At 47.6% G+C, this 23,654-nt stretch overlaps 11 protein-coding genes across 11 annotated transcripts; 7 read left to right on the forward strand and 4 right to left on the reverse strand.

Moving 5' to 3' along the window:
- Positions 1–27: 27 nt before the first annotated feature.
- ASPWEDRAFT_51795 (aldehyde dehydrogenase family protein) lies at positions 28–1,897 on the forward strand (the record flags this gene model as incomplete). The annotated part of the gene is made up of 2 exons (XM_040837653.1): positions 28–1,483; positions 1,878–1,897. 2 exons carry the CDS (start codon positions 28–30, stop codon positions 1,895–1,897), a joined length of 1,476 nt encoding a protein of 491 aa, XP_040689527.1.
- A 161-nt stretch (positions 1,898–2,058) lies between these two features.
- On the reverse strand, positions 2,059–3,488 carry ASPWEDRAFT_51796 (alpha/beta hydrolase; the record flags this gene model as incomplete). The annotated part of the gene is made up of 3 exons (XM_040837654.1): positions 2,059–2,944; positions 3,001–3,109; positions 3,164–3,488. 3 exons carry the CDS (start codon positions 3,486–3,488, stop codon positions 2,059–2,061), a joined length of 1,320 nt encoding a protein of 439 aa, XP_040689528.1.
- A 672-nt stretch (positions 3,489–4,160) lies between these two features.
- On the forward strand, positions 4,161–6,921 carry ASPWEDRAFT_183856 (uncharacterized protein; the record flags this gene model as incomplete). Its single annotated transcript, XM_040831999.1, has 4 exons — positions 4,161–4,239; positions 4,296–4,674; positions 4,739–5,513; positions 5,554–6,921. 4 exons carry the CDS (start codon positions 4,161–4,163, stop codon positions 6,919–6,921), a joined length of 2,601 nt encoding a protein of 866 aa, XP_040689529.1.
- Positions 6,922–7,156: 235 nt separating this feature from the next.
- Positions 7,157–7,711, forward strand: ASPWEDRAFT_112000 (uncharacterized protein; the record flags this gene model as incomplete). Its single annotated transcript, XM_040828293.1, has 2 exons — positions 7,157–7,320; positions 7,378–7,711. Coding segments are annotated over 2 exons (498 nt in total), but the record flags the coding sequence as incomplete, so codon positions are not given.
- Positions 7,712–8,415: 704 nt separating this feature from the next.
- Positions 8,416–10,200, forward strand: ASPWEDRAFT_41090 (uncharacterized protein). Its single transcript, XM_040835467.1, has 3 exons — positions 8,416–8,966; positions 9,015–9,614; positions 9,665–10,200. Exons 1-3 carry the CDS (start codon positions 8,468–8,470, stop codon positions 9,886–9,888), a joined length of 1,323 nt encoding a protein of 440 aa, XP_040689531.1. The 5' UTR covers positions 8,416–8,467; the 3' UTR covers positions 9,889–10,200.
- Positions 10,201–12,085: 1,885 nt separating this feature from the next.
- On the forward strand, positions 12,086–13,058 carry ASPWEDRAFT_41092 (uncharacterized protein). The gene is made up of 2 exons (XM_040835468.1): positions 12,086–12,351; positions 12,408–13,058. The coding sequence occupies exons 1-2, from the start codon at positions 12,118–12,120 to the stop codon at positions 12,750–12,752; spliced, it is 579 nt and encodes a 192-aa protein (XP_040689532.1). The 5' UTR covers positions 12,086–12,117; the 3' UTR covers positions 12,753–13,058.
- A 98-nt stretch (positions 13,059–13,156) lies between these two features.
- ASPWEDRAFT_41093 (uncharacterized protein) lies at positions 13,157–14,023 on the reverse strand. Its single transcript, XM_040835469.1, has one exon. It carries the CDS (start codon positions 13,999–14,001, stop codon positions 13,585–13,587), a length of 417 nt encoding a protein of 138 aa, XP_040689533.1. The 5' UTR covers positions 14,002–14,023; the 3' UTR covers positions 13,157–13,584.
- A 1,282-nt stretch (positions 14,024–15,305) lies between these two features.
- On the reverse strand, positions 15,306–19,146 carry ASPWEDRAFT_183861 (uncharacterized protein; the record flags this gene model as incomplete). Its single annotated transcript, XM_040832000.1, has 4 exons — positions 15,306–18,150; positions 18,206–18,763; positions 18,826–18,850; positions 18,900–19,146. 4 exons carry the CDS (start codon positions 19,144–19,146, stop codon positions 15,306–15,308), a joined length of 3,675 nt encoding a protein of 1,224 aa, XP_040689534.1.
- Positions 19,147–19,186: 40 nt separating this feature from the next.
- On the reverse strand, positions 19,187–20,394 carry ASPWEDRAFT_69133 (5'-methylthioadenosine/S-adenosylhomocysteine nucleosidase family protein). Its single transcript, XM_040839017.1, has one exon. It carries the CDS (start codon positions 20,272–20,274, stop codon positions 19,252–19,254), a length of 1,023 nt encoding a protein of 340 aa, XP_040689535.1. The 5' UTR covers positions 20,275–20,394; the 3' UTR covers positions 19,187–19,251.
- Positions 20,395–21,782: 1,388 nt separating this feature from the next.
- On the forward strand, positions 21,783–22,238 carry ASPWEDRAFT_172649 (uncharacterized protein; the record flags this gene model as incomplete). The annotated part of the gene is made up of 2 exons (XM_040830950.1): positions 21,783–21,909; positions 21,964–22,238. The coding sequence occupies 2 exons, from the start codon at positions 21,783–21,785 to the stop codon at positions 22,236–22,238; spliced, it is 402 nt and encodes a 133-aa protein (XP_040689536.1).
- A 128-nt stretch (positions 22,239–22,366) lies between these two features.
- Positions 22,367–23,386, forward strand: ASPWEDRAFT_172650 (uncharacterized protein; the record flags this gene model as incomplete). Its single annotated transcript, XM_040830951.1, has 1 exon — positions 22,367–23,386. One exon carries the CDS (start codon positions 22,367–22,369, stop codon positions 23,384–23,386), a length of 1,020 nt encoding a protein of 339 aa, XP_040689537.1.
- Between the last annotated feature and the right edge of the window lie 268 nt (positions 23,387–23,654).

Here is a 23,654-nt window from a genome sequence, read left to right on the forward strand (position 1 = left end):
ATTTTTCCACCTCCATATTTCTAGACCATGGCGTCATTCACTTCCCCAGACGAATTCGAAAAAGCGTACAGCACCCTCCATGCCACCTTTGCAACTGGCATAACGAAATCGATCCAATGGCGCAAATGGCAGCTCAAGCAGCTCTGGTGGATGATCGACGACAACGAAGACGCCTTCTGCGATGCCCTCCACCAAGACCTCCATCGTCATTCCTTTGAAAGCAGAGCAGTTGAGATCCCCAGCGTCAAGTCAGGCATTATCGAAATGTTGGACAATCTCGAGAAATGGGCAAAGGGCGAGGCACCGCCCGACCCGGGCTTCTTCTTTGGCACGATCGGAAAGGCTTGGATCAGGAAAGAACCGTTGGGCGTGGCGTTGATTATCGGGGCTTGGAACTTTCCCGTGGCTACGATATTTCCGCCAGCTGTCGCAGCCATCGCAGCGGGCAATTGTTTGATGCTGAAGCCGTCCGAGTTGAGTGGTGCGACACAGAATCTTCTCGCGGAGCTGGTGCCCAAGTATCTCGACACGTCGGCGATCACTGTCGTCACTGGTGGTCCATCCGAGACGGGATTTATCCTCGAGCACAAGTTCAACCATATTTTCTATACTGGAGGAAGCAAGGTCGGTCGCATTATCGCGGGGGCTGCGGCTAAACATCTCACGCCCGTTGTGTTGGAACTGGGCGGACAAGCACCAGCAATCGTAACCAAGAGCGCGGATATCGATCTGACTGCGAAGCGACTGGCGAATACGAAGCTCTTCAACTACGGGCAAGTCTGTCTTAACGTCAACCATGTCTTTGTGGATTCTACAATTCATGACGAGTTTGTCGAACGAACCATCTATTGGATGAAGCAATTCTCTCAAGATAAAACCGACGGTCTTCCTCGCATTATCAATGAAAGGCATTTTGATCGAATCAACAGGCTGCTCGAAGGAACCAAAGGGAAGACAGTCTACGGAGGATCTGTCGATCGATCGCAGAAATTCATCCACCCAATGATTGTCACAAACGTGGATGTAGCAGACAGTTTGATCTCCGAAGAGCTGTTCGCCCCCATCCTTCCAATCATCAAAGCCGATGTATCCGCTGCGCTCAGCACAATCAAACCCATGCCCCATCCACTAGCTTTGTACATATTTTCCAAATCCAAAGCTGAGATCGATTACATTCTCGACAACACCAACTCCGGTGGCGTCACGATTAACGACGCCATGTTCCACGCCGGTGTACCATCAGCTCCATTCGGTGGTGTCGGAGAATCGGGATACGGCGCCTTCCATGGGAAATATGGCTTCGACGCATTCAGTCACGATCGAACTGTGGTCACCATGGCTGGACGCTGGGTGGAGTCTTTGCTCAGCTGGCGATATCAGCCTTGGGACATGAAGAATGTGGGCAAGCTTCCCACCACCAAAGCAACTTTCAAGCGCGGTGAGACGATGCAGGATCAGCTGGTTGGTGGCAGCAATTGGACAGGTACTATTTCCAAAGCTGCAGGTGTCGTGGCTGTGTTGATGGCGGTGGACAATCTCAGCGGCGACCGATTCCGTCTGGGACATGCGCTAAGAACTGCAGCGCAAAAATATTGGGGATAACCATTTTCAGTTTCTAGTGTATTAGCTATCAGCCAAATGACGAACTGTTTTATTTGAGGGTGGCTGTCAATCTGGTGGATCCAATCTAATATATAATGCCATGAAAATAGCAGTCTGTACAAATGAACATTGAGTCCAGCAGCCAGATAACGTGAGTCTGATAGTCATCAATCATAATGCCATGTGCATTTGGATAAAAAGAGATGGTGCAGATTGAATGGAAGTGTGGACAAAGCTATCGATTGTTGGATATTTCGCTTCTGACTGTGCTTTAGACACTAATTGTCCTGTCTGATAACTGTTGGGTGCTTTTCAATAAAAACCACCGTCTATCATGAGGCCAGGCTAAGTAAACAATATGTACTTCTATTAAAGTCCGACCTATTCATTCCAAGATACGAACAGTTAGCATTAGCTTCCCCGATGTCCATACAGGCCAAGTTGGGCGGACGAATATCACAACTTCGAACTCGACTTCTTCTTGACAAAGGCATCAAACCAAGCATCCGAGGCGGCCCTCCACTCTTCTGACCATGTTGACTTTTCCTTCAAAGACAGGCTTTCCCATCCCTCGGCAATCCGTCTTTCGTCAGTCTTCCACTGCTGCAACTGTTGGCCAAGCCACGGCCCCAGCGCATCGGCCGTTGCACTGACCTTCTCGAACGGCAGCGTATGCCCCGACCGGTCGATGATGATGTGTTTTACTCGGCCATATTCCATACCACCACTTCCTCCAAACCCAGTCCCCGTTTGTTGCGCTGCTTGTACCTGTCCCCCTTCCAGTGTTAGAGCGCTTTTAGCACCACTGACATACAGGACGGGCGGTCGAAGAAATGGCACCAACTGCATGGCCAGGACTGCTTCGGGGCGGTAGAATGTTTGGCCCGCATACATTTGCCCGATCATGTCTGGCACAGTGAGTGGGTCGTGTGGTGGTCTAGGCCCATTTGCTTTTTCAATGCCCTCCTGGTCGGGTAGACCGAGTTGCCTGTGTCGATTGAAGTTCGCGCGGGTGTATACGAAAGCTTCTTGGTGTTTCGTGGTGGTTAACGTGACGGGAGGACCTTCATCTGGGGAATTTGTTGTCGGTTGCGAGTGGATGAGCGTGGGCAGATCACGGAATCCATACTGCACCCATCGATCGACTACCCGCGGGTCCCAGATTCGAAGGGACTTGCGCGCCTCCTGCTCAGCTGCAGATCGCGAGGGCCAGATATCCTTTCTGCGGGTAGTCGCCTTGATTCTCTTTGCGCCGCCGGCCGGTTGCATTATGGGCACTATGTATGGTTCGATGAAAAGGAGGGAGGTGAACAGGCGGGGATGGACGAGGGAGAGGAATGCCCTGTACGATAGTCTGAGTTCACTGCGATGGATAATGTGGTGTTTGGATATACTGACAGTTGCGTGGCACCGACGCTATGCCCAACACCAAATATCGGTCGGGGCATCTCATCTCGAAAATGGTTGATCATCTGCAACAGATCGCGGCTGTGATCGAGCCATGAAGCTGTCAAGCCGTCAATTCTCTCGATCGCTCACTACGAATTGCGAACCAACTTACCGTCATTACCCAAATGCTGCTCGTTATGCACACCGCTGGCTCCTTGGTTGGCCACGTCGACGGCCCAAATGGCGCGAATCCGGAATCCGTCCTGTTTACTGCGTGCCAACAGTGTTTCCCACAGTGGTTCGTACATCTCCTTGGGAAAGCCAGTTCCATGGGTTCCGATAATCGTGACATCGCCCGGTTGGGGATTCGGGTTATCGACTGGCGTGTATTTTTTGACGCTCAATTTCAAGCGGGCATCTTGGGTGGCTGTCGATCGGGGATATTCCCGGATGTATTGGCCATCAACAAGATGTTCTGTCACAGTGAAAGACGCCATTGTTTATGGGGCGGCTGTTTGACAGAAGCAGAGATAGAGAAGAAGAAGAAAAAGGGCAGGAGATAGCAGCTATTTAGACGAGCGTGATGGCCATGATGCAACCACAGTCTCAGCTGGGGCTGACCGCTGGACTCTTTCGCCCCGCCGGCCGATCGAATAGATTGCATTTAGCGTGGGCCAAGAGGGAAAGAACCGGCATCCCTTGCGTTGGTGAACATGATCGGCAGTCGAGATCGTGAGTCCATCGAATCGCCTTTCTGGCTTGTTTCAGACTCGAGACATTTGTTCAGGTCCACTTGCCGTCTGAATAAAGAATAGGAATGCAATTGACTTTACCGTTCCACTCGTTGTATTCCACGGTTGGAGATACGGGGAACTGTCTTATTCTAACACAATCCTTTTGTCTTTCCGCCTTTTGTTTCTTTCTCCAAACCTCAAGTGAATGGTAGAATTACGATTGAATAATTGATTAAGTAGAGTAAAAGGATACTGATAATTCCACATAATAAAACACAGTGAAAAACGACGATGGAGTGTGGAGCATCAAATTCAACGCACTAGCCCAGTCAGGCTAGCGGGACAACAGCTCCACCTCATGAAACAAAAAACATCAAATCCACCCACTTTTCAGTTACAACCGAGGGATAAAGGCATTATTATATTCAGAGTAACATGCCATCCGAACAAGAACAAGCCCAGCAACTTCGAGAGCAAGGAAATGCACTGTACAAGAGCGGCAAGCTAAGACAAGGTCAGGGCACACTAAGGGAGCAAGCCATCCTGGAGGCTAACGGGGATGGAGAGCAGCCATCGACATTTATCAAAAAACATTACAATTAACTCCAGAGGACTATCGGCCTTTGTCTAATCTGTCTGCCGTTCATTCCGAACTGGGAGAGTATGCCTCCTGTTCCACATATGGTATTAAGGCCTTGGGAATCGTAATTGGTAGCGATGAGACAACTGCACTCCCGAAGATCGTTGTCCGCGTTGTCAAAGCGCATCTCTATTTAAAAGAATATGATATCGCGAGGCAAATAATCAACACATTCAAAAACTTCCCCATTGAGCGTGAGTTTTACACAGCTGCCATTGAGCATGGAGAAGCAGTAAACTCTGCCTTTTCGGATGAACGACAGCTGCGGAAGAAGATACAAAGTGATGTACCTTCTTACAGACCAGCCATGTGAGTTTATCAGCATTCCATATCTATGGTTGATATGTATCTGACATATATACTGACGGCTTAGCTCGACGAACCGAGAATGCTACAACCTTGGCCATGACAACCTACAACCTTTGTTGGAGGAGTCCGTTATCATGGACGAATACGATGTTAGCGTGTTCCTTGGAGGTGTAGGGGATGCACGCAATCTTAATGGTACTTGGTTTCTATTCAATATCTTCGAGGAGGCCAGTAAAAGGGTCACCGGGATATCCAGCAAGAAATATCATTTCACGATAAATGATATCAAACCTGTAGTCCTGGCTCGAAACCTAGTCCTCTTCTCCATGTTGGATGACCTGGCAGTCAATACGCATTTGTCAGAAATCGAGAGGCTGGAACGGCTGTCGATCGTTTATTATGTTTTCGCAACGCAGATCATGCCTCGCTTTGCTTTTGATCACTTATACAAAGTGATTGACTCGATTATCGAAACACTTGAGACCAAGGCCCCTGTCATTCCGTGGGTTCGTGTTTACGACACAGACAAACCGCTAATCCTTGATGCACTTAGAGCTTGGAAGAGCACTGATCTGCTGAATCTGACCTCGACAGGCAAGCTGATTTCACAGACTGTCTCGACTATGATGACAGATGATATGGGTAGATTTGATCTGCAAGGCTCTGAACCAAACACCATACCGAAGGGCTGCGAAACGGAGTTTCATTGCTACAATAAGACCCTTCTGCTACGCGCTCCCCCGCCTGTGCTCAAGAAGCATGACCCTGAGCTATTAAAGCTTTTAGACTCAGATGCTTCAATCCCCGCCCTCCGAGATCATCTTGACAAAAACTGGCACGTGAACACCACTTTTCTGGATGATGACTGGCATTTGAAAGAGAGCTGGCACTGAGCTTTCTTACGACCCGTATGACCTGGCCAAAGCTTTGAGGTGTGCGCTAGAGACTGGCTCTGAGGAGTGCTTGTTCGACCATGTAAACCCTTTCTTCGAATCCATGGCTCGCACTATCAAAAACCTTCGTAAGCGTACGACGGTGGAGATGATCCTGGGAGATACCGTTGCCGCAATGGATACTATTAGATTTGATCTCATTGACGATCGAGATACGGATGCGCCTTTCGAGTTCGACTGTGTCCACCTTTCTAATGTCCCCGATTACATCGGTGGCAGCTTCATTAATTTCGTCCACGCCGCAAAACTCCTCAAGGACCCGTCTACTTCTACTGTGACCTCGAACTGCTTGCGCAACACCTCCGCGTGGAAGTCTATGGCGCAGTTTCATAGCCACTACATGGTTATCAATGACGACAGTACCCTTTTCAAACTCGCACAGGTTGAATATGAGCAAGCAGGAAAAGAAACAAATGGCCCAACTGCAGTGTGCGATTACAGGGCTTGGAGACGCCCAACAAGAGAGCCGTTCGAGCACGAATTCTTATTGCCACGAGAAAAGCTGACCAGATGGCTTGTCGCCTTTTTCTTCAAGACAGTTCTTCCTTACCCCCTAGCCATTCGAACCAATTCCAAACACATCATTCACTCGCCGCTCAATTTGACCAGCTTTTTCCGGTTACTTATCCACCTTCATGAAATTGGATACCACTCGCACTGGCTTGTCGAGGTACTTGCAAAGATCCTCGAGAACGACATCACCTCCACAGCCCGACCACCTAGTGCCCGACCGATTCCTGAAAAAGAGGTCGACAAGAGCTACCCCGCAGCCAAACTGTCAACGGCACCTTGGTTTGCCGAGATGTCTACCTTGACAGTTTTGTTGCAACGGATTCTCCCATTCCACCTCATCACCAAAGCATCTCTGCCTGCACCTAGCTCCATCTACTCTTACAGTATCAAAGTACCCAGCCCTGCGTGGCCACCCAGGCCCGAGACCACCCCATCCCTCGCACTCATTTTGTACCAGGTTGATTTGCAGACGGACTGCCCCAAGGAGGACACAGAAATGTACTGGCTTTTGCACCCAACGCCCAAACCACCGTTTGATGTCCCAAAAGTGAGACAGTTCCGAGACCAGGGCTGTCACATGATAACGACGTTCAAGTGGAGCGGGCTAGGAAAGGATAAACAGACAGCGACATTCTGGATGCGAGAAGACGTCATGAATCAAATTCTGAAAGATAAAGATGACTGGAGGTGCGAGTTGTGGAATGTCGACTATTGGGTTGATGCTTTTTGGCCTGTGCCTTTGGACGGCATTGTTCAAGGAAAGCAGTTTGTGGCAGAATAACGGTCGACTTGACTAGCAGCTTCATCTAGGTTTTAATGCAGATAATGTCGCGTATCATACATCATTTCTTCCAGACACCAATGTCTATGTAGGCATCCGCTTAGCAGGGACCCCATCTCATCTATGCTCTGCCACAAAGCTCTGCACATTCATAAATCACACTATATCTCACTCGGCATTCTTGGCTATCATTTCATAAACCCTCAAATCCATATTTACCACCATGCCTATCTAGAGCTTCGACTTTGCTGGTAGAGGCCGGATAATCAAGGGCAGGCCCATCATGTCTGAGAAGCAGCTCACGGAGTTTGTCGATCACAGGTTCGCCCAGCGACAGGCTTTGACTCTAGCAAGATACGAAGATACTGGCGACCCGATTATGCTTAAGATTCGTTACGAGTAGGTGACCTCCGATATCTTTGACATTTTCAGATGCTAATTTGGATACTAAAACAGTTTACCACCCGAGTCATTTGGTATAACAGACATTGAAGAAACACGAGAACGGGCACTCGACCGCTTTCTGGAAGAAGTGAGATTGGTCGAACAAGTGCAGGAAATTGGCTACGGGCTTGCATACATTGAGCATGCTAGACAGCCTGCTGGGCCAAGATTCCCGTACCCAGGTGGTAATGCATATTTTATTGTGATGTCGCGGGTTCCGGGTGAGGATCTTGGTCGTATATTTCGTCAACTTTCAGATAACCAGCTCGGAGGGATTCGGACACAGCTTGCTTATATACTCGAGTACGTCTTATTCCCTTCTACTCCAGGCGGCATGGCCTTCTAACACTTGCTTCTCGAATAGACACATGAGACAGTGTGAGTTCGTCTTGGTTGAATAAGATCCTAGTTTTCTCCGATTCGATAGAACGACCAACAAACTGTAAGTTCCCCATCCTCGGAGCATTGAAATTAAATCAATTGTCATACTGATAATGGCCATCAGGTACATTGTTGACTTTACCTACATGGACTTTACGGATCCTTCAAGCCCAAATTCTTGGCGGATTACCGAAAATCATATGTATGTTCTGGCATTCGATATTTGGCGATGGGATGGGCCCCAGCCATTAGTTGAAGGGCGTTCCGAGCCTTAGTCTAAGGGCACAGACAAGGCTGAAGTGTCCGTGAGCTTGCACAACGGCCTGGAAACGGACCAAAACCAGCCACTGGAATTGCAAGGCTATCCTAAAGTCTACACCAAGAGGACAGCCGGCAGGAGAACCAACATCTACTGGCTGAGCAGGAACGCACACTCCGAACTATGACGCACATGACATACCCGAATCAACAAATGCAACAAACTGGATAGACAGCCTGACTCAGAGTTCTATTTATAATCCAATCCAGTCAAGCTTTGTGGGGCAGCCTCGTGGCCTTGGCGAATGGCAGCCGCTGATTGGGGGCTGTGGCCGCGTCACGCAGCGTAAGCATAGCCTTACTCCTCCGGATCGCCGATGGAAAAATGAGAACAGGCAGATTGATTTTAATGTCAACTTTTCTCCGGCTGGAGTGTTTTGCCTGACATCTCCATGAGTCCATCATGCTACTATCACTACAATTTCTGTTGTGCTCGTTGTTGTTGAGGGGGGTTTTTGGCGAGGACACAACTACAGATACAACAGTTACAACAGATTCGACAGATGCGACAACACCAACCAGTAGCACTACATCGGGTGCTTATATCGTCGTGGAATCAGAAACAGTGGTCGCGATTCCAACCGGCGACTACCTCAGCTATACCACGACCAGCACGGTCTCGCCCGAAGATGGTGGCACCACGCCTACTCCCAGCGCAAGTGACACAGCGACGACGACAGAGGTGGTGGTTACTGGGACTGGTTCGGTCAATGGCACGGCTACGACCTCATCTGGTGCGGCCAACACGCAAGCTTGCAATGGATATACCGAGTTTTGTGAGAGGAAATATTCAAATATCACCATGGTGACGGCGCATAATAGTCCGTTTGCGAAGAAGAATAACATCGCGTCGAATCAGAATTATGATGTGACGACGCAGCTGAACGACGGGGTGCGAATGCGTGAGTCTATCTCAATCTATCATCATATGCACTGCTGACAATGGATAGTATCATTCGAGGCACATTATTATAAAGATGACATCTACCTCTGCCACAGCTCCTGTTCCCTACTCAACATGGGAACACTAGAATCCTATCTAACCACCGTCACCAACTGGATGGAAGACAATCCCTTCGAGGTGGTAACCATCCTAATCGTCAACTCCGACTACGTTTCCCCCTCCAACTTCACATCCGCAATCGAGAATTCAGGTCTCAAAGACTACGCCTACGAACCGTGGAAGGTCCCCATGAGCCGCGACGACTGGCCCACCTTATCCAACATGATCGTGAACGGTAAACGCGCCGTCGTTTTTATGGACTATCAAGCCGACCAGTCCGATATCCCGTATATCCTGGATGAATTCACCCAGATGTGGGAAACGCCGTTTTCGCCATTAAACACGTCTTTTCCGTGTACGAGGGAACGACCACCTGGTATTAGCGATGCACAGGCGGACGAGCGGATGTATATGATTAATCATAACCTGAATGTGGAAATTGTGCTGGATAGCGTTGATATTCTCATCCCGAATTCTGTAAAGATTAATGTGACAAATGCGTACTCGGGGTATGGGAGTTTGGGGTTGATGGCGAATAATTGCCTTGGTATGTTATCGCCTTTCGAACTGATATACAAATACTGATTATCTCAACAGCACAATGGGATCGAGCACCAAACTTCTTATTGGTGGATTACTATGACCAGGGCAGCTCCCCAGGATCAGTTTTTCAAGTTGCCGCGGAGATGAACAACGTCACGTATAACGGCGATTGCTGCGGAACGTCAACTAGTTTTGCAGGGAGGGTAGTAGATCGACTCTCTGGGATTGCGCTTTACGGCGTTTCTATCATGACTGTTTTTACTTTGTATATATTCTAGACTTATGTGTTCATGAACGACAGCGTTGATATTTATGTACTCATGTATTCTCGAAGCGAAAACCACCACCATCATGGCTATATAAGAACAATATTGTGCTCTTTCGATGAATATTCGAAGCCCATCCCAGTGCCTGAGGAAAACTAACTCGCTGATTTTGGTGTTGAAGCAGCCTTTGTTAAGCGAGGTACACCGCATATTATTGGATGGTATGCAAGTTAAAATAGTCTCAAATGAACAAGACTTACTAGCTAGCAATTCTACCAACATTGTAAATATACCAATTGCCCTTATGAGGTGCAAAAATGATGGAAATATATGGATTTCATAGAGCTTCAGATTAGCAGGACTGATGGGTAACCTTGAAAATTTATCCTGCCCTATACCGTTAGTTGTTTCAAGTCTTGTTACCAAATTTGAGTCATTGTCAACTGCCGCAGTCACCCCTCTCCATATCTATTCATACAACTGTAAACTCCGCCTAAGAATCTGATATTATTAAACTCATACTTCTTTCCTATCATGGGTGACGATGAATTTCCCTGGACAAGCGAAGAGGGAGAATGGGTTAATCCTCTCTGGGGGCACGACCCTCTTGCCCGAGCAATAGCCCAGGCACGAAGAGTCAATAGTGTCGATCAGACTCGTGAGATTTTGTCTCAAGGCGTCAAGGCTACTCCAGCCGCTCTGGTTTCTGCCATCGATGAGCATGCAGTTGACACGGTCGACTTCTCCTATCTACCGGGATAGATGCAAATTCCCGGATGGAATGCCTGGATGGAAACTTCGTGGACGAGAACTGGACCAGAGGTAATGCAGCACCTCGATTTTCACCCAACCAGACCAAAGAGTGGTATGCTCTCTACCAAGCGACAACACATCAGGGAAATAGTGAAACCAAAGCAAGCCGGGCCAGAATAATGAAAGCGCTTTTGGAACACAACGCGGACTTGTATGCCGTGTTTCGCCAGCCCCTCAAACGCAGACAAGTTATGTTCTCCGTTCGAGATCGAATCTGCGAGCCTGTCCCAGAGGATAGTAACGATGAGCTTTCAGACACCACGGGCTTTTCTAACCCCCCTCTTTCTCCGCAGCGATATGGTCTCCGTAGCGTGATGTCGAATTCGATTATAGATGAATAGGGATTGTTTTTGAATGTTATTGTAAGTGGTTGTTAGATTATTATGTATGGCGTAGTTTATACCTTCATTCATACGGATATCTAGAACATGACTAGCGCTATCAATTCCACATCCTATGGAGCTAGACTAGTCAGGATATAACTTGTAAGTGATACTAAGATCACTTAATGCGATAGCCTATCTCATCATGAGGGCATTCTAATGAAATTACAATCACTTTATGTGCCATATGTCATAGCTTTCTCATAATGCTGCTTAGCCCTCAGCAAAGTACGTGCGACCACGGAGGATGTTAGAGAAAGCGATCTCAGGGCTCCGCAGGAATCTTATACTAGGCAGTGAATGATTGCTTGCCAGTATTGGTGGGAGCCCAGTAATCCCTAATAATAGTGTTGGCTTTTCTAAGACCAATCAATCTGAGCACATCCAGTAATAGTGAACTTTATGGATCACTATAAAGCTAAAAGCGATGAAGCAGATTGCCAACTATCTAGGCCTCCGCTAAAAAGGGCCAGCCTATAGTCGTTAATCAGTGGATGTAATAGGATCCTGTTTGAGAGACAGCGATTCGATGTGTGCGGACTGACTTCACCAATAAATGCATATCTATAAATTCTGCTCGAACAGGCGTGAGACGTATCAGGATGACGATTCTGTGGGTAGTATAATTATGTAGAATGATGCGGGATGATGCTCGCACAATGGTCATCACGAAGATTGTCATTGGTTACCGTGTTCAGGGAGATCTAGAATCAAGTAGTTTTTGCATGTCGCCCATCCCGGTCCAGAAACAGGAATATCAGTTAGACTTTGATAATGATGGATTTTAACTGCTTGAGACCACGTCACAATGAGGCCGGGACAGAACCCTACGATTATCAATGGGTATTGTATTAGACTTTTAGATTAAAACATATCGGCCAGCGGAGGGTCTCATGATGACATATTCGAACTCGATAGATAGAAGAAGCGTTGACAATCGCCCATATCAAAGTCGAATGTAGTGTTCTTTGTTCTACTTGGACCCTTTAAGTATTCAAAATTTTCTCCAGCACAACGTTGCCTTATGTTCAGATCGCCCATCGCCATGGCGCCTCGTATCATCGACGCGATCAAAACAGATCATCGTGCGATCGAAAACTTCTACAGCAAAGTTCTGAGTTCTCCGACTGAAAAAGAAAAGGTTCAATGGCAGAACCAGTTTACCTGGGAATTAGCCCGCCACTCTGTCGGCGAGGAGCTAGTTGTGTACCCCCAGTTCGAGGCAAAACTTCCTGGTGGTCAGGCTTTAGCAGACAAAGACCGCAATGAGCACCAATTGGTGAACCAGCCGTCGAAGCCACCCTCCTAGTATAATCCGCTAACGATGCATTGTAGGTCAAAGAACAGCTGAAGAAGTTCCAAAATATGAAGCCCTCCGATCCCCAGTTCGAACCGACCATCAAAGCTCTGATGAAGGATCTTTCCGGACACATTCAGGAAGAGGAGAGCAAGGATCTCCCGAAACTGGAAGACGCCCTGACAACTGAAGAGAGCGAGAAACTGGCCACGTCCTTTGGCAGGACAAAGATGTTTGTGCCATCGCGTTCTCACCCGAGTGCTCCAAACAAGCCTCCCTTCGAGACGGCGATTGGACTTTTGACTGCCCCGATCGACCATCTGGCTGACTTGTTCCGCACATGGCCACATACTTCCGGTATGCCCAATCCATCGACGAAATAATCCTCCTGTATTCCACAAGAGGGACCTAAGCGCCTGCGATACTGCCATAGCCTAGGGTGCTTGTACTACTATCTAATGGGACTTCATGCTTGTTTCGTCTAAGCTCCTGAACAATTCTTCGAGAGTTCAACGTTTGTGGTAGAGAAACCGTCACTATCGTGATTTCGGTAGCTACCACATTACGTTTCCTATGCTTTCCTATGCATTTAAATATATCTAGTGCTAGGGCCAGCAAGGCTTGCCTGGAGCAAGCTTATGGTTGTATCTACAGCGGTTTGTTAAGCGACTAGCGTGCAATCTAGGAAGCCCTTACTATCACTACTGATATAAAATGAACCCTAAAAATAAAATTACACATGAGCTAATAGAAGGATGGGAAAATAGTAATCATATCCAACAGTGTGGTCAAGACAGGGAGTTTACTCGCTCTCAAGTTAGAAGATCTCCATCAATGGATCCGAAAAATCCCTCTACCTGGCTTTTCTCAATTAGTGGAAATTAGTCGCATCAGCATCGCTGTCGGAGAGCATCAGGCCACTGAATCAATATCCAACTACTGGGGTTTGCGAGGTTATGCAATCCGAAAGAGTGAAAGTCGTATTGGACGGTGTATAACTACTTGGAGGTTTCCGAAGGTCAACCATAGTACCTAATCGGAACACCAATACCGTTGTATACCGAGCAGAAATGCCCCCGTGATCCAACAATGTAGGGAGATAAAGCCACGCTTTCTATCCAAGAAAGATAGTCGCCAACAACATGGTCCCTCAAGCTGATCAGCAAGAGCTGCGGCAGGTGTCTTATCCCCCACCAAAAAGTCAGCCCATTCGAATCAGATCCTCCAGAAAGCAGGCCCATATCGATATCCATCGGTTAGACGAGAATCTGGCTCGCCATATTCAGTCCACACAAGACCCTCCTCGATAGCCGCGAGGGGAACAGCCTGTTCACACGATCGGAATCCAACCAAAGGGCGGCGTACGATGAATTTGTTGCCCAAGTCATCGACTCGATCCAGTTCAAGGGTGCATGTGGGTTCGATGGCTATGAAAACGAGGAGAATGCTGACATAGATGGCCCAGATGAGGATAGTGCTGGGCCAGTCTAGATAGTCCGAATACCAGGAGCATCCAAAGCTACCGAAAAAGGTGAATAGGATGAAGTAGAGGGGGCTGAAAGGGCGGCGGTAGTAGATATTTGCCGGCACTTTGATTACTTTGCGTGGGGGTTTCAGAGGGAGGTCCGACATTGTGGAATATCTGAAAGTTGAAGTTGAGGTCGAAAGAGGGGTTACGGGGGATGTGAAACTGTTTCAATGTAGATGCGGCAATGACAGCATCTGACAGCCAAGACGACATCCATGCAGGGTCTTCGCACATCATTTCCGGATTGATAAAACAAGGCTGCATTCTCGAACGTGATATTCTTAGTTGGGATGGAGGTATAGAATGCCGGATTTAAAATTGTTTGGGTAGAGTGACGATAGAATTTGAAGTATATAAGTATGCATACACGGTGCAGGATATACCAACGCATTTTTCCACGCAAATCAGAAAGACCTCGAAATAAAGCAAATAAGCATGTCTTATATACAAATGAAGAGTAAAAAAAGACAAAAAAACATACAACAGCAGGGATTCGCTGGTGGTCACCCACCCAACTACTAACCTGCCGGCGTGTGGCTTAAGTACGGCTGAGCGGACGGGAAGCCCTGTTCTCCACACCCTGTGGTCGTATGTGCTGGATATCATGCAATAGAGGCATATAGGCATTTCTCCCAGAGAAATTACTGCAGCAAAGAGATGCCGGGCAGAAACAGGGCAAGCTCTGGGAAACGAGAGATGGAATTCAGTTGTCAATCTGTATTGATTCGGGGTTAAGATGATCACTGTTCATCATTGTTCACAAATCAAGTCTATTAGATATAGGACCACGCCCTCTTCAAAGAAAAGAAACTATATAAATAGGTATATTAAGATTAAATGCTAAACGCTTCGTGTCCCTTTACTTCAAGAAAAACGCTCAATCAAGATGACAACGCTCTCACAATGCTGCCTAAGCGCAGCATTCTTGATTTTATGCAAGTATGGAAAAGTCCTCGCTATCGGCCGTATTATGCACTCGGCCTGTTCAAGATCATCATCTATAGCCCACTGCAATAGATCCACCAGGACGGGAATGATGACATACTCGCGGTCTGGGGGACTGGCGAGATCGGAGACAAATTGCTTTGTGTTTTCTTCGCTCACCTGCGACAGAAAAGAGGGAAACTGGAGTATATCGCACATGCATTGCACTATTGCCGAACACAGGATATCGAGAAGATGGTGATGTCCATTATGCTTTGCTGCTAGAATCATTCGAGCCATGGATAAAATCAAGAAGAGTATCAATGGATACTGGTTTTCATGCGTGGGTATTGTCACTGCCGAGACGAAATGGTTCTTTTCTCGAGACACGAAAGATCTGAAGACTGTCGACGCTGTGGGATTGTCGACAATAGCTGACTCGAGACCGCGGACGAGATTGTTTATAAACATCTGAGACTTTCTGTCAGCCAAATGTGTATACGTAGACACAGCGGGAATCATGAAGAAAACTGACTGGGTCGCGAACTAGAAAAGCCCCATGATCAGGATGCCGCTGGCCAAAGGCCACGCGTAGCATGTTAACATATTTGTCAGTCAATGTGCCCAACATGCTTTCATAACCATCGCGGACCATATGGGGAGTCAATTCCCCAACAACCACCGTGTATCGCTCAACATCCTCATCCTCGTAAACTGATGAGATGATCCATGGGAAGGTCGCCACCAGCATTTGACCCAGGCAGTCGCGGTCAGAACTGACACCCAGCTGCTCAATATACCGAAAGGCGGAGCTGCAGAAATGTGCAAACAGTTTAACAAAGGAGGTATACTGAGCACGGTTCTCGATGGCAATCGAGAGCATTTGTACAGAGCTTCGGCCCAGCATTTGTGCAGTTTCTATCTGGTTGGTGCTTAAACTAGCTTCCAGCTCCTTCAGACGGAGGTCGAGCAGTGTTCTGATCAGGTCTTCACCTGCGGCTCGCTGGACGCTATAAAGTGCGTCTGTCCACGCAATCGATACAAGACGCGTGATCTCATCATCCTTATTCTCGATTGCATGAGCTAGGATGGAGATCGCTACATCAGCAACACGATCTAACGCCTTGAAGGCAAATCTGGTGCGCCGGACATCTTGGGTACTTGTTCGTTGCACCGGTCGAGGGGTGGACTCGGTGTTACTGATCATCTCCTTTGGCTTGGTGTATCTCAGACGTTGGTTTGCCGTTCGGGAAGCCATCGCTAGCGGCTTGAGGAATGTGATGATAATCAATGCGCAACAGCTGATTTGGCTCGCGTCCCGATCGGGGCTATGTTGATAGTCAAGATCGACGGTCAAGAAAGCCGTCTGCTTGAAAACCTCTTCACCGACTGAAGCCAGCGATCGAATGAGAGCCATCTGTCTCACGTTGATCGCTGTTTTAAAGCCCCCCAAGTACAGACTCACGAAGTGGTCAAAACGCTCTTCGTTTCCCCGTTTGATTGAATCCATCAACATCTTGACCGGAGCATCGAGGGCGACTCTCAGAATTCCTCGGTTGCCGGGGGTTGCATCGTGGCCATAATTCTGTCTCAGGATACTGGCCATTTTGGAGACCTCCGCAGGGGCAAGAGGAGTCGTGTCCGCACCCTGCTCTCTGAGAAAGTCCATCATCTCTTGACTCTCCCCTACTTGTGCCGCCTGAAAGGGCGTTCCCAGATGTGCCTTGCTATTGATATCTGCGCCCTTCTCCACCAACATCTCAGCCAAGTCTACATGGCCGTAAAAGGCAGTAGCATGTAAGGCAGTGGCGAACCTTCCTCCGTGGGCATTGACATCAGCTCCTCGTTCTAACAAGAGCTGAAACATCTCCTTAAACGGTGTCGAATCCCGACCTAGAAAGCATCCACTGGCGGCGGCCTGCAGTGGACTACCATACTGCTTGCTCTTGCGATGTATACTAAATCCTTTGGCCAAGAGCATTTTCACGATTGATGCCCGACCGTAAAATGCAGCCTCGTGGAGAGGAGTGCCGATGGGCCCATTGAGAACATCCAACGACCGAGGTCGTCGACTTTTTAAAATTTCTTCAGCACAGTCATAAGAGCCCTGTGAAGCGGTTGCATGTAATGCAGTACCCAGATGATTTGTGACTGTGACATCCGCACCATGCTTGATCAACTCTCGTACGACTGCTGCATGGCTTTGGTACGACGCTTCGATCACGCACAGTCCGAGCTGTTTTCTGAAAGAGCGAGATTTCCGATTCTGTGTCTCAAGGATCAATTGAACGCTTTCGATATCGCCTCGCTGGGATGCATAGAAAAGGGGTATGTGGCCGTTGTTGTCCTGGGCACATATGTCTGCTCCATGCTGAATTAATGCTCTTATCGTCTGTGCCGTGTTGTGGTCACCATGAACGGCCCAGTGCATTGGTGTATAGCCTTTGGAGTCCCGGGCATTACTTTCTAACAGGGAGCGGGCTTTCAAGTTGTCGAGGTAATTAAAAAGGCCGAGATAGCTGATGATATGGGTTTGACTGAGATCGTCCACAAAGTTCATGTGCTGGCTCGATAGCAAAATTCGGAATGAATGCAACATGATGTCTCTGTTCTCGCACAGGTTGAGGAGAAGAGGTTGGATCTGCAGAGCGGTCTTTGAGTCTACCATACAAGCTCGAGCATAATGAGGCCAACACGTCGATGCCAAGTGAAGGAATGACTGTGTGCCTTCCTTTCCGGCAGATCCAACGTTGGAAAAGCGAAGGTCTTTGTGGGATGGCTGACCACTTCCCCGCAGGCAGATATAAGACAGGCACATCTGTGCCAACAGTGAGCTAGAAGATGTCTCCTGCCATGCCATATTGGTGAGATGGTCAGGGTGGGTGTTGAGAAACTCGAGAACAGATCCATGGACAAAGCGAAAGGCATTCCATCCCTGATCGATGACTACCAGATCCTTGCACATGCGAACAATGCTGTCGGGGTCATTTCTGAGTTTCTCATGCTCCTGATCAAACATCGCGGCCATGTCTTGTTTTTCTTGCTTCTTTTGATCCATTGTCTTCTTTTCATTGTTTCCATCCTTCTCTGCGATGCAGATGGCTGCTGCCTCAGACATTGTCGTAACCGAAATTGGTCTGACGTCGATGAGCAAAGTCAAGACCTTTCTTGCAATCTTTCCGTTATTTGAATTTGCGTTGATTTCTCCCAGTATGTTGCTGTAGTAGCCGCTCATATCTTTGGGATATACGAGGTTCTTCACGGATCTTTCCAACTGGGTAGGATCCTCCCTTCGCAAAGCTTTCATCTGCAAGCTCACCCACAGGAACCTATTGAGTCAGTAATGTATGTTAGAGTATACCAATAACTGGGCATTATACTAACATTCCCTTCGCATTGCCTGTCAGCTTGTCTAATATCACCTCCCGACATTTCAACGGGTGGCGAGGTTGCTCCCGATACATGATATCCAGTTGACTGACAACAAACCGTCGAATATCCCGTGCCGTGTTCTGGCGCCCAGCCTGCACGGTATAGATTCCAGTCCTACGGCCTTCCTCTTGTCGAACCCTGGGTAAATCATCCGTGTTGCGCGAGCTAATCAGTATCTTGAACAGGCACCGCCTGGATTTGCACCGGGCGATAAGAGTGGAAATAAGATTGGTGCGATCTTCTCTGTCATATTCGTCCAATCCGTCGATGATTATGTATACGGGTGAGGTGGCCTCGTTCTGGATATACGACCAGACGTACTCTCGTAGATCCTCTAGTTTAGAATCCACTCGGAACTTGCCCGGTATTGGATTCAATTTGCCTTGTTTCTTGAGTTGTTTAAGAAAGGTCAAGAGCAGGCTGCGTTCGTCTTTCGGTCCGTCGATGGCGATGTAGAAATATAAGAGGTGGATATCGCTTCGTATAGAGAGATGCTGGATTGCTCGTGTTCTTATAAAGTATGCATTAATATTTATGTCACGAACATTGATTGTAGCAATATTATAACCCACAAGAGATACGTCTTTCCACAGCCCGCTTATTCCCAGTTAGCAAAAATAAAGGTATATAAGTCAAGAGCAGGTACCATGTCCATGGACCCATAGATACGCCGTTTGCTGCATGCTTGCCGCCCACTGCTGATACTCGTGTGTATCGCGTAGCCAGTCGCAGGTGTGTGGAACATAGTTTCTATCAAAGGCGTCGTTGTGAAATGCATATTCGTCGAGATCGAAGGGATCTGGGTATTTCTGGTAGAGGATGGAACCGTGGTTAATTCCCACCTGGAGGTCGGAACCGGATGTGTCTCGGAAGGAGACTGGATTAGATGACATTGTGTGTTACTAGAGTTGAAACAATAGATGATGGGCGATGCTGGTCTATATCTGAAAGAACAAAGTAGCCTCACTGTATATTGTGGGATAGAATCTAAAAATGTCTCAGCTGATGCTAAACCCACTGATAGTCCCATAATTCATCCCGATTTGCATCTTTGAATTATTGGTTCCTGAAAAGGCCACATCCGGTGCGGGTTTATGATGGCAGTTCAGCTTAGCCTCTTCTCCTCTCCTGGCATCAGAATCCCCTCCTTCGTGGGCTGTTCTCTTCGCCACTGAATGGACCGGAATGACCGAGAGAATCTCCCGGGCGTATGCAGCCGCTGTGGAGGCCGCATACGGCTGCCACCGTTTATCCTTGTGGGAATCGGCATAGTCGCAAATCCCACGAATCACCAAGCAGGGAAAGCTATTCATGAGCCCTGCAGCCTCCATCTCAAAACATAAAATGCCCCCTAGCTGCGTGCTGATGTGTTCGCGGGTGACGCCGTCACGCATGACTTGGTTCCCTGACGCAATTGTCCCGTAGTGCACCCGGACAGGCTGTTTCTTCCTAGGGGTCCGGGGGATGAGCTGATCTGTGTGACAAGACTGACAGGTCGATGTGTAGCCGCCGTTGACATGGTGATAAGCTGGTTGGAAGAGGAGATCGGCCCCAGCCTCGTCCCGGCTGAACTCCGGGATATCATCAAACAGGTTTAGATGCGAGGCAAGGGTACTTTTACCTCGGAAATGACGGGCCTGCACGTTGGACAGAGCGCTCAATAAGAGAGCAGGCGGTCGGTTGAGATAGCCAGTGCGAACAAAGCCGTCGGGGGTTGTTTTGCCCATGTCATACTGGACCACTCCGCCGTGATGACTGACTGGTTGACTCACCACGACATCGCCCAGCCGCACGTCAGAACTCGCGGTGGGCACGCCTCCTCCGATCCCCACCATCAGCCCGAATTGAATGGAGGGAAAGATGGATTTCATTCGCATGGCAACGGTGGCGGCAGAGCTGGTCCCAACTTCTCCAGCTGGCAGACAGACCAGAACCACATTATGTCCCCCGATCGAGCCAAGTGTATACAGGATATCGTCGCCTGGGGCACAGGGAAGACTTTCATGTTCTTCATCCAGCATGACTGTCGCCGCGGCTAATTCAATGGGAAGGGCTGAAACTCATCCGATCGAGTATTCATCCGGGCGGAAACGACGCAGCGCCATTTAGTTTTCTTTCTTTTTTTTTGTTTTTTTTTTTTTTTTTTTTTTCCTCGAAGATTTCTTGGTGGATAAAGGCTAACGGAAGGTGAATGGGGAAGTGTGCACTGTGGAGGCGCATGTATGTGTGGGATTTGGTTTTTATCATTAAGCAGATAATGCAGTGCAAGCTGTACGTTATTCTATCCTATCCAGCTGTAGATATTGTCCGTATCAAGGTTCTCTTGTGTGTTTGCATCATCTAGCATATAGGCTCCCCCAGAAACAGTTATCCTTGGCCTGGTTTCGAGTCCCTCATGCAGTGCTGCCCAATCTCGAACTGGGGTTACTGGTCAGGTTCGGACAGTTCCTCTCCCTATACCGGAATGATCCCGGGTTTCTTTTACTCCCGGACAACGGACATCTGGCAATGTTCACCTTGCCTTCTATTCATTCTCGGAACTGCCAGTTTAAAGTTAAAATTTAACTACAAAGTTTCTCATAAACTAGTCTGGATCGGGTTAAATTCTTCAAGGACAATCAGGGGACAGGAATCAAGTAGCAGAGATAATAAAATTATATCATAGATAAGACGATCAGCCAGCTATTTATGCTAATGGTGGAAACGTGGGATTTTCGCAAGGCGTCCATTATCTTCTCTTCTATTTGTCATAATGATTGGATGGACAATGTGAGGCTATAACCTGCATGGTGCAAATGTATATCATAAAAAAAGGGTGTAGCGACAAATTAACTATCAGAATTAATACACATGCATGCATTTCTGCTAATACCAAGGACAAGAACTATATCTTTTTCTGAATATTGTATTGTGCGTCCCCGCTGAGGTAGCCTGTTATGCAAGAAATATAGAATGGTGTGATGGTATTATTCTCTGCCATATAAGCCCAAGCCTATTCTAAACCAGCACATACGACCACAGGGTGTGGAGAACAGGGCTTCCCGTCCGCTCAGCCGTACTTAAGCCACACGCCGGCAGGTTAGTAGTTGGGTGGGTGACCACCAGCGAATCCCTGCTGTTGTATGTTTTTATGCTTTTTATATATTTTGTTGGTGTTTCTTTTTAGGTTGTCTATAGGTTTTTTTTTTTTTTTTTTTTGTTTGGGGGTGGGTGAAATAATAATGGTGTTTATATATAAGTGAGTCGGGGACGTTTTGGCTTTATTTCCGACGAGAAGCAGCATATAAGGAGAAGTCGCTCGATACGGCCCCTGAAATAATTATAAGAGCGTTGCCTAGATTTATGGTGGTTGCTGCCAGAAACCAGTCAATATATGATTAGACACTCTCCTTCTATTATCAAGGTATGTGTCATAGACTGTTTCTGACAGACAGCCGAGCAGGAGATATTTTCGAGCCCTTCGTTCTTCACTTCCCCGAAGAACAACACAAACACAACTGCTGATACTTGCCAATAAATATATTGAATCATGCCTAACTGGCCTGGGAACTTTCGTTGGCATGATGATCAATATAACTACAAAAGGTGTATTATTTGTGGTGGCGGCTTTACAAGGATACGCTTAGAGCCAGTGTGGACAGACCTATTCCGAGCAGGTTTATTATCCTCAATATCCCCCAGTTTCCGATGGCGCTAATACAGCATCATAGTATACCGCTGCGATGATATCGTTATCCTGACAGGCGTTGGGTGTACAAAGGCAGATGAGCATGATGAATACGAAGCCCCCAACGACCCAGCTGCACGATGGCAGAATATGGGAGAGGATTACATCGCCCTTGCTAAGAAGCCCAATAGTCTCAAATATGTTTTTCTCTTCCATGAGGTGTGCTGGGATACCATCGCGGGTCATTTTACCCCGGATGAGCTTGATCTTGATGAGCTGTATGAGGCATTGCAGTATATGCCCTTATTGCCAGGTTAGGTCTATATTGATAGAATGTTTCGTGGTGCATTAAGCTGATGCTCAATCTAGTACTTTCATAATTTTACTCGGGTGATTGCGACATCATCCTGCCTACCGTCGAACAATTAATGCAGTTTCCTAAGGAAATGCCAGATTCATCGACTGGAGTATGCCAAAGGAATCCGACTGACATCTTCGGGTGTCTTCCTTTGGAGTTACAGGAAAATATTGCAATCCATCTATCAGTGAACGATGTTCTGGGCCTTCGTCTGGCTTCACGAGGATTGAGTCAATTGTTCCACAGCTCCAAGTTCTGGAAGTCACAATTCGAAATCAACTCGCAGCGCGGCTTTCTTGCCCACGTTGTTGAACGCCTAAGTGAAGAAGACAGGCAGAAACTGGACTGGCGACTTCTCTTCCATTGTACTAATCAGTTGAAATGCAGTCATGAGTTTGAGTATAGCATCAGGATCTGGGAAATTTCGAAATGGCTAAGGGACACGGTTCTTTCCAACCGTACCGGTCAACCAATACCCCAATTTCACGGAATATCCTTGCATAGCTATCATAACTCAGTATATTCCACGGATCAAACAATTGCAGTTGATATTCTGCCTGGATTAGCTCAGATTGCCATTTCAGCCTATGAAACAGCCGGCAGATTACATATCACCGGGCTAGAGTTCATATACAACGATCATCCTGTTACCGTGGTCGGCTATACAACACCTGGGGCCAGGACCGTCAAAGAGAGTGATTATATTAAAGGGTGTCTTGAAATCGCTCCATACCTGCAGCCTACACACGAACGAAGCCCAATTCGGTCTTACTATCATTACCCCGGGCTCCGAGTGGTCCTTGATGCGGATGCCTTTCGAGGATTCTACTTTGGGACTTTACGACACGCGGGAGTCTGCTGCATCAGCGTTGCTAGAAAAGATGGGTTTTATTCGGCAATCGTTGGGCAATGTATTCCGTATCCAAACTCCGAAGATCGATCTCTTGCGTTCAATATGGAAATGGAGGAGGTAACGCAGTTTATTGGTAGGTTTAAGGATAGGAAGTTGATGGATATGGGCATTCGAGGAAGAAGGCGCCAACGGAATGTCAAGGGCCAGCTTCACAAAGTGCGCAAGAGTGAGAGAGTCAGAGAGAGAAAGAGGTAGTATGCGTCTAAATTACAGGATTCTTGGGTTGCTTGAGTACCAGTGGTTGTAGACAGCGAGTTCCTGCTACCATGGTCTTTGCTATTCAGTTAACAGCAGCATGTATCTAGCTAAGTATGTTGCAATAACCAAGTTATATTCAAAGAAGATGCTATAGTTGTTTACCAAAATATAAATGGTAGCGCTAAGTATGGCCAGTCTTTTACAGATCCGGTCTAACCATATTAAGATGGCTGCATCAAAACATTAGGCAGGATATTATGTAAAG

Source organism: Aspergillus wentii (assembly GCF_001890725.1).
Source record: "Aspergillus wentii DTO 134E9 unplaced genomic scaffold ASPWEscaffold_4, whole genome shotgun sequence".
Lineage (NCBI taxonomy): Eukaryota > Fungi > Ascomycota > Eurotiomycetes > Eurotiales > Aspergillaceae > Aspergillus > Aspergillus wentii.

Excerpts from the sequence above, each read along its gene's own strand:
- ASPWEDRAFT_41093 (XM_040835469.1), bottom strand. The coding sequence starts at position 14,001 with ATGTCGGACCTCCCTCTGAAACCCCCACGCAAAGTAATCAAAGTGCCG.
- ASPWEDRAFT_41092 (XM_040835468.1), top strand. The coding sequence starts at position 12,118 with ATGGCGCCTCGTATCATCGACGCGATCAAAACAGATCATCGTGCGATC. Across the intron at positions 12,352-12,407 it reads ACCGCAATGAGCACCAATTG|GTCAAAGAACAGCTGAAGAA; the intron begins GTGAACCAGCCG and ends GATGCATTGTAG.
- ASPWEDRAFT_41090 (XM_040835467.1), top strand. The coding sequence starts at position 8,468 with ATGCTACTATCACTACAATTTCTGTTGTGCTCGTTGTTGTTGAGGGGG. Across the intron at positions 8,967-9,014 it reads GAACGACGGGGTGCGAATGC|TATCATTCGAGGCACATTAT; the intron begins GTGAGTCTATCT and ends GACAATGGATAG. Across the intron at positions 9,615-9,664 it reads GATGGCGAATAATTGCCTTG|CACAATGGGATCGAGCACCA; the intron begins GTATGTTATCGC and ends TTATCTCAACAG.
- ASPWEDRAFT_69133 (XM_040839017.1), bottom strand. The coding sequence starts at position 20,274 with ATGCTGGATGAAGAACATGAAAGTCTTCCCTGTGCCCCAGGCGACGAT.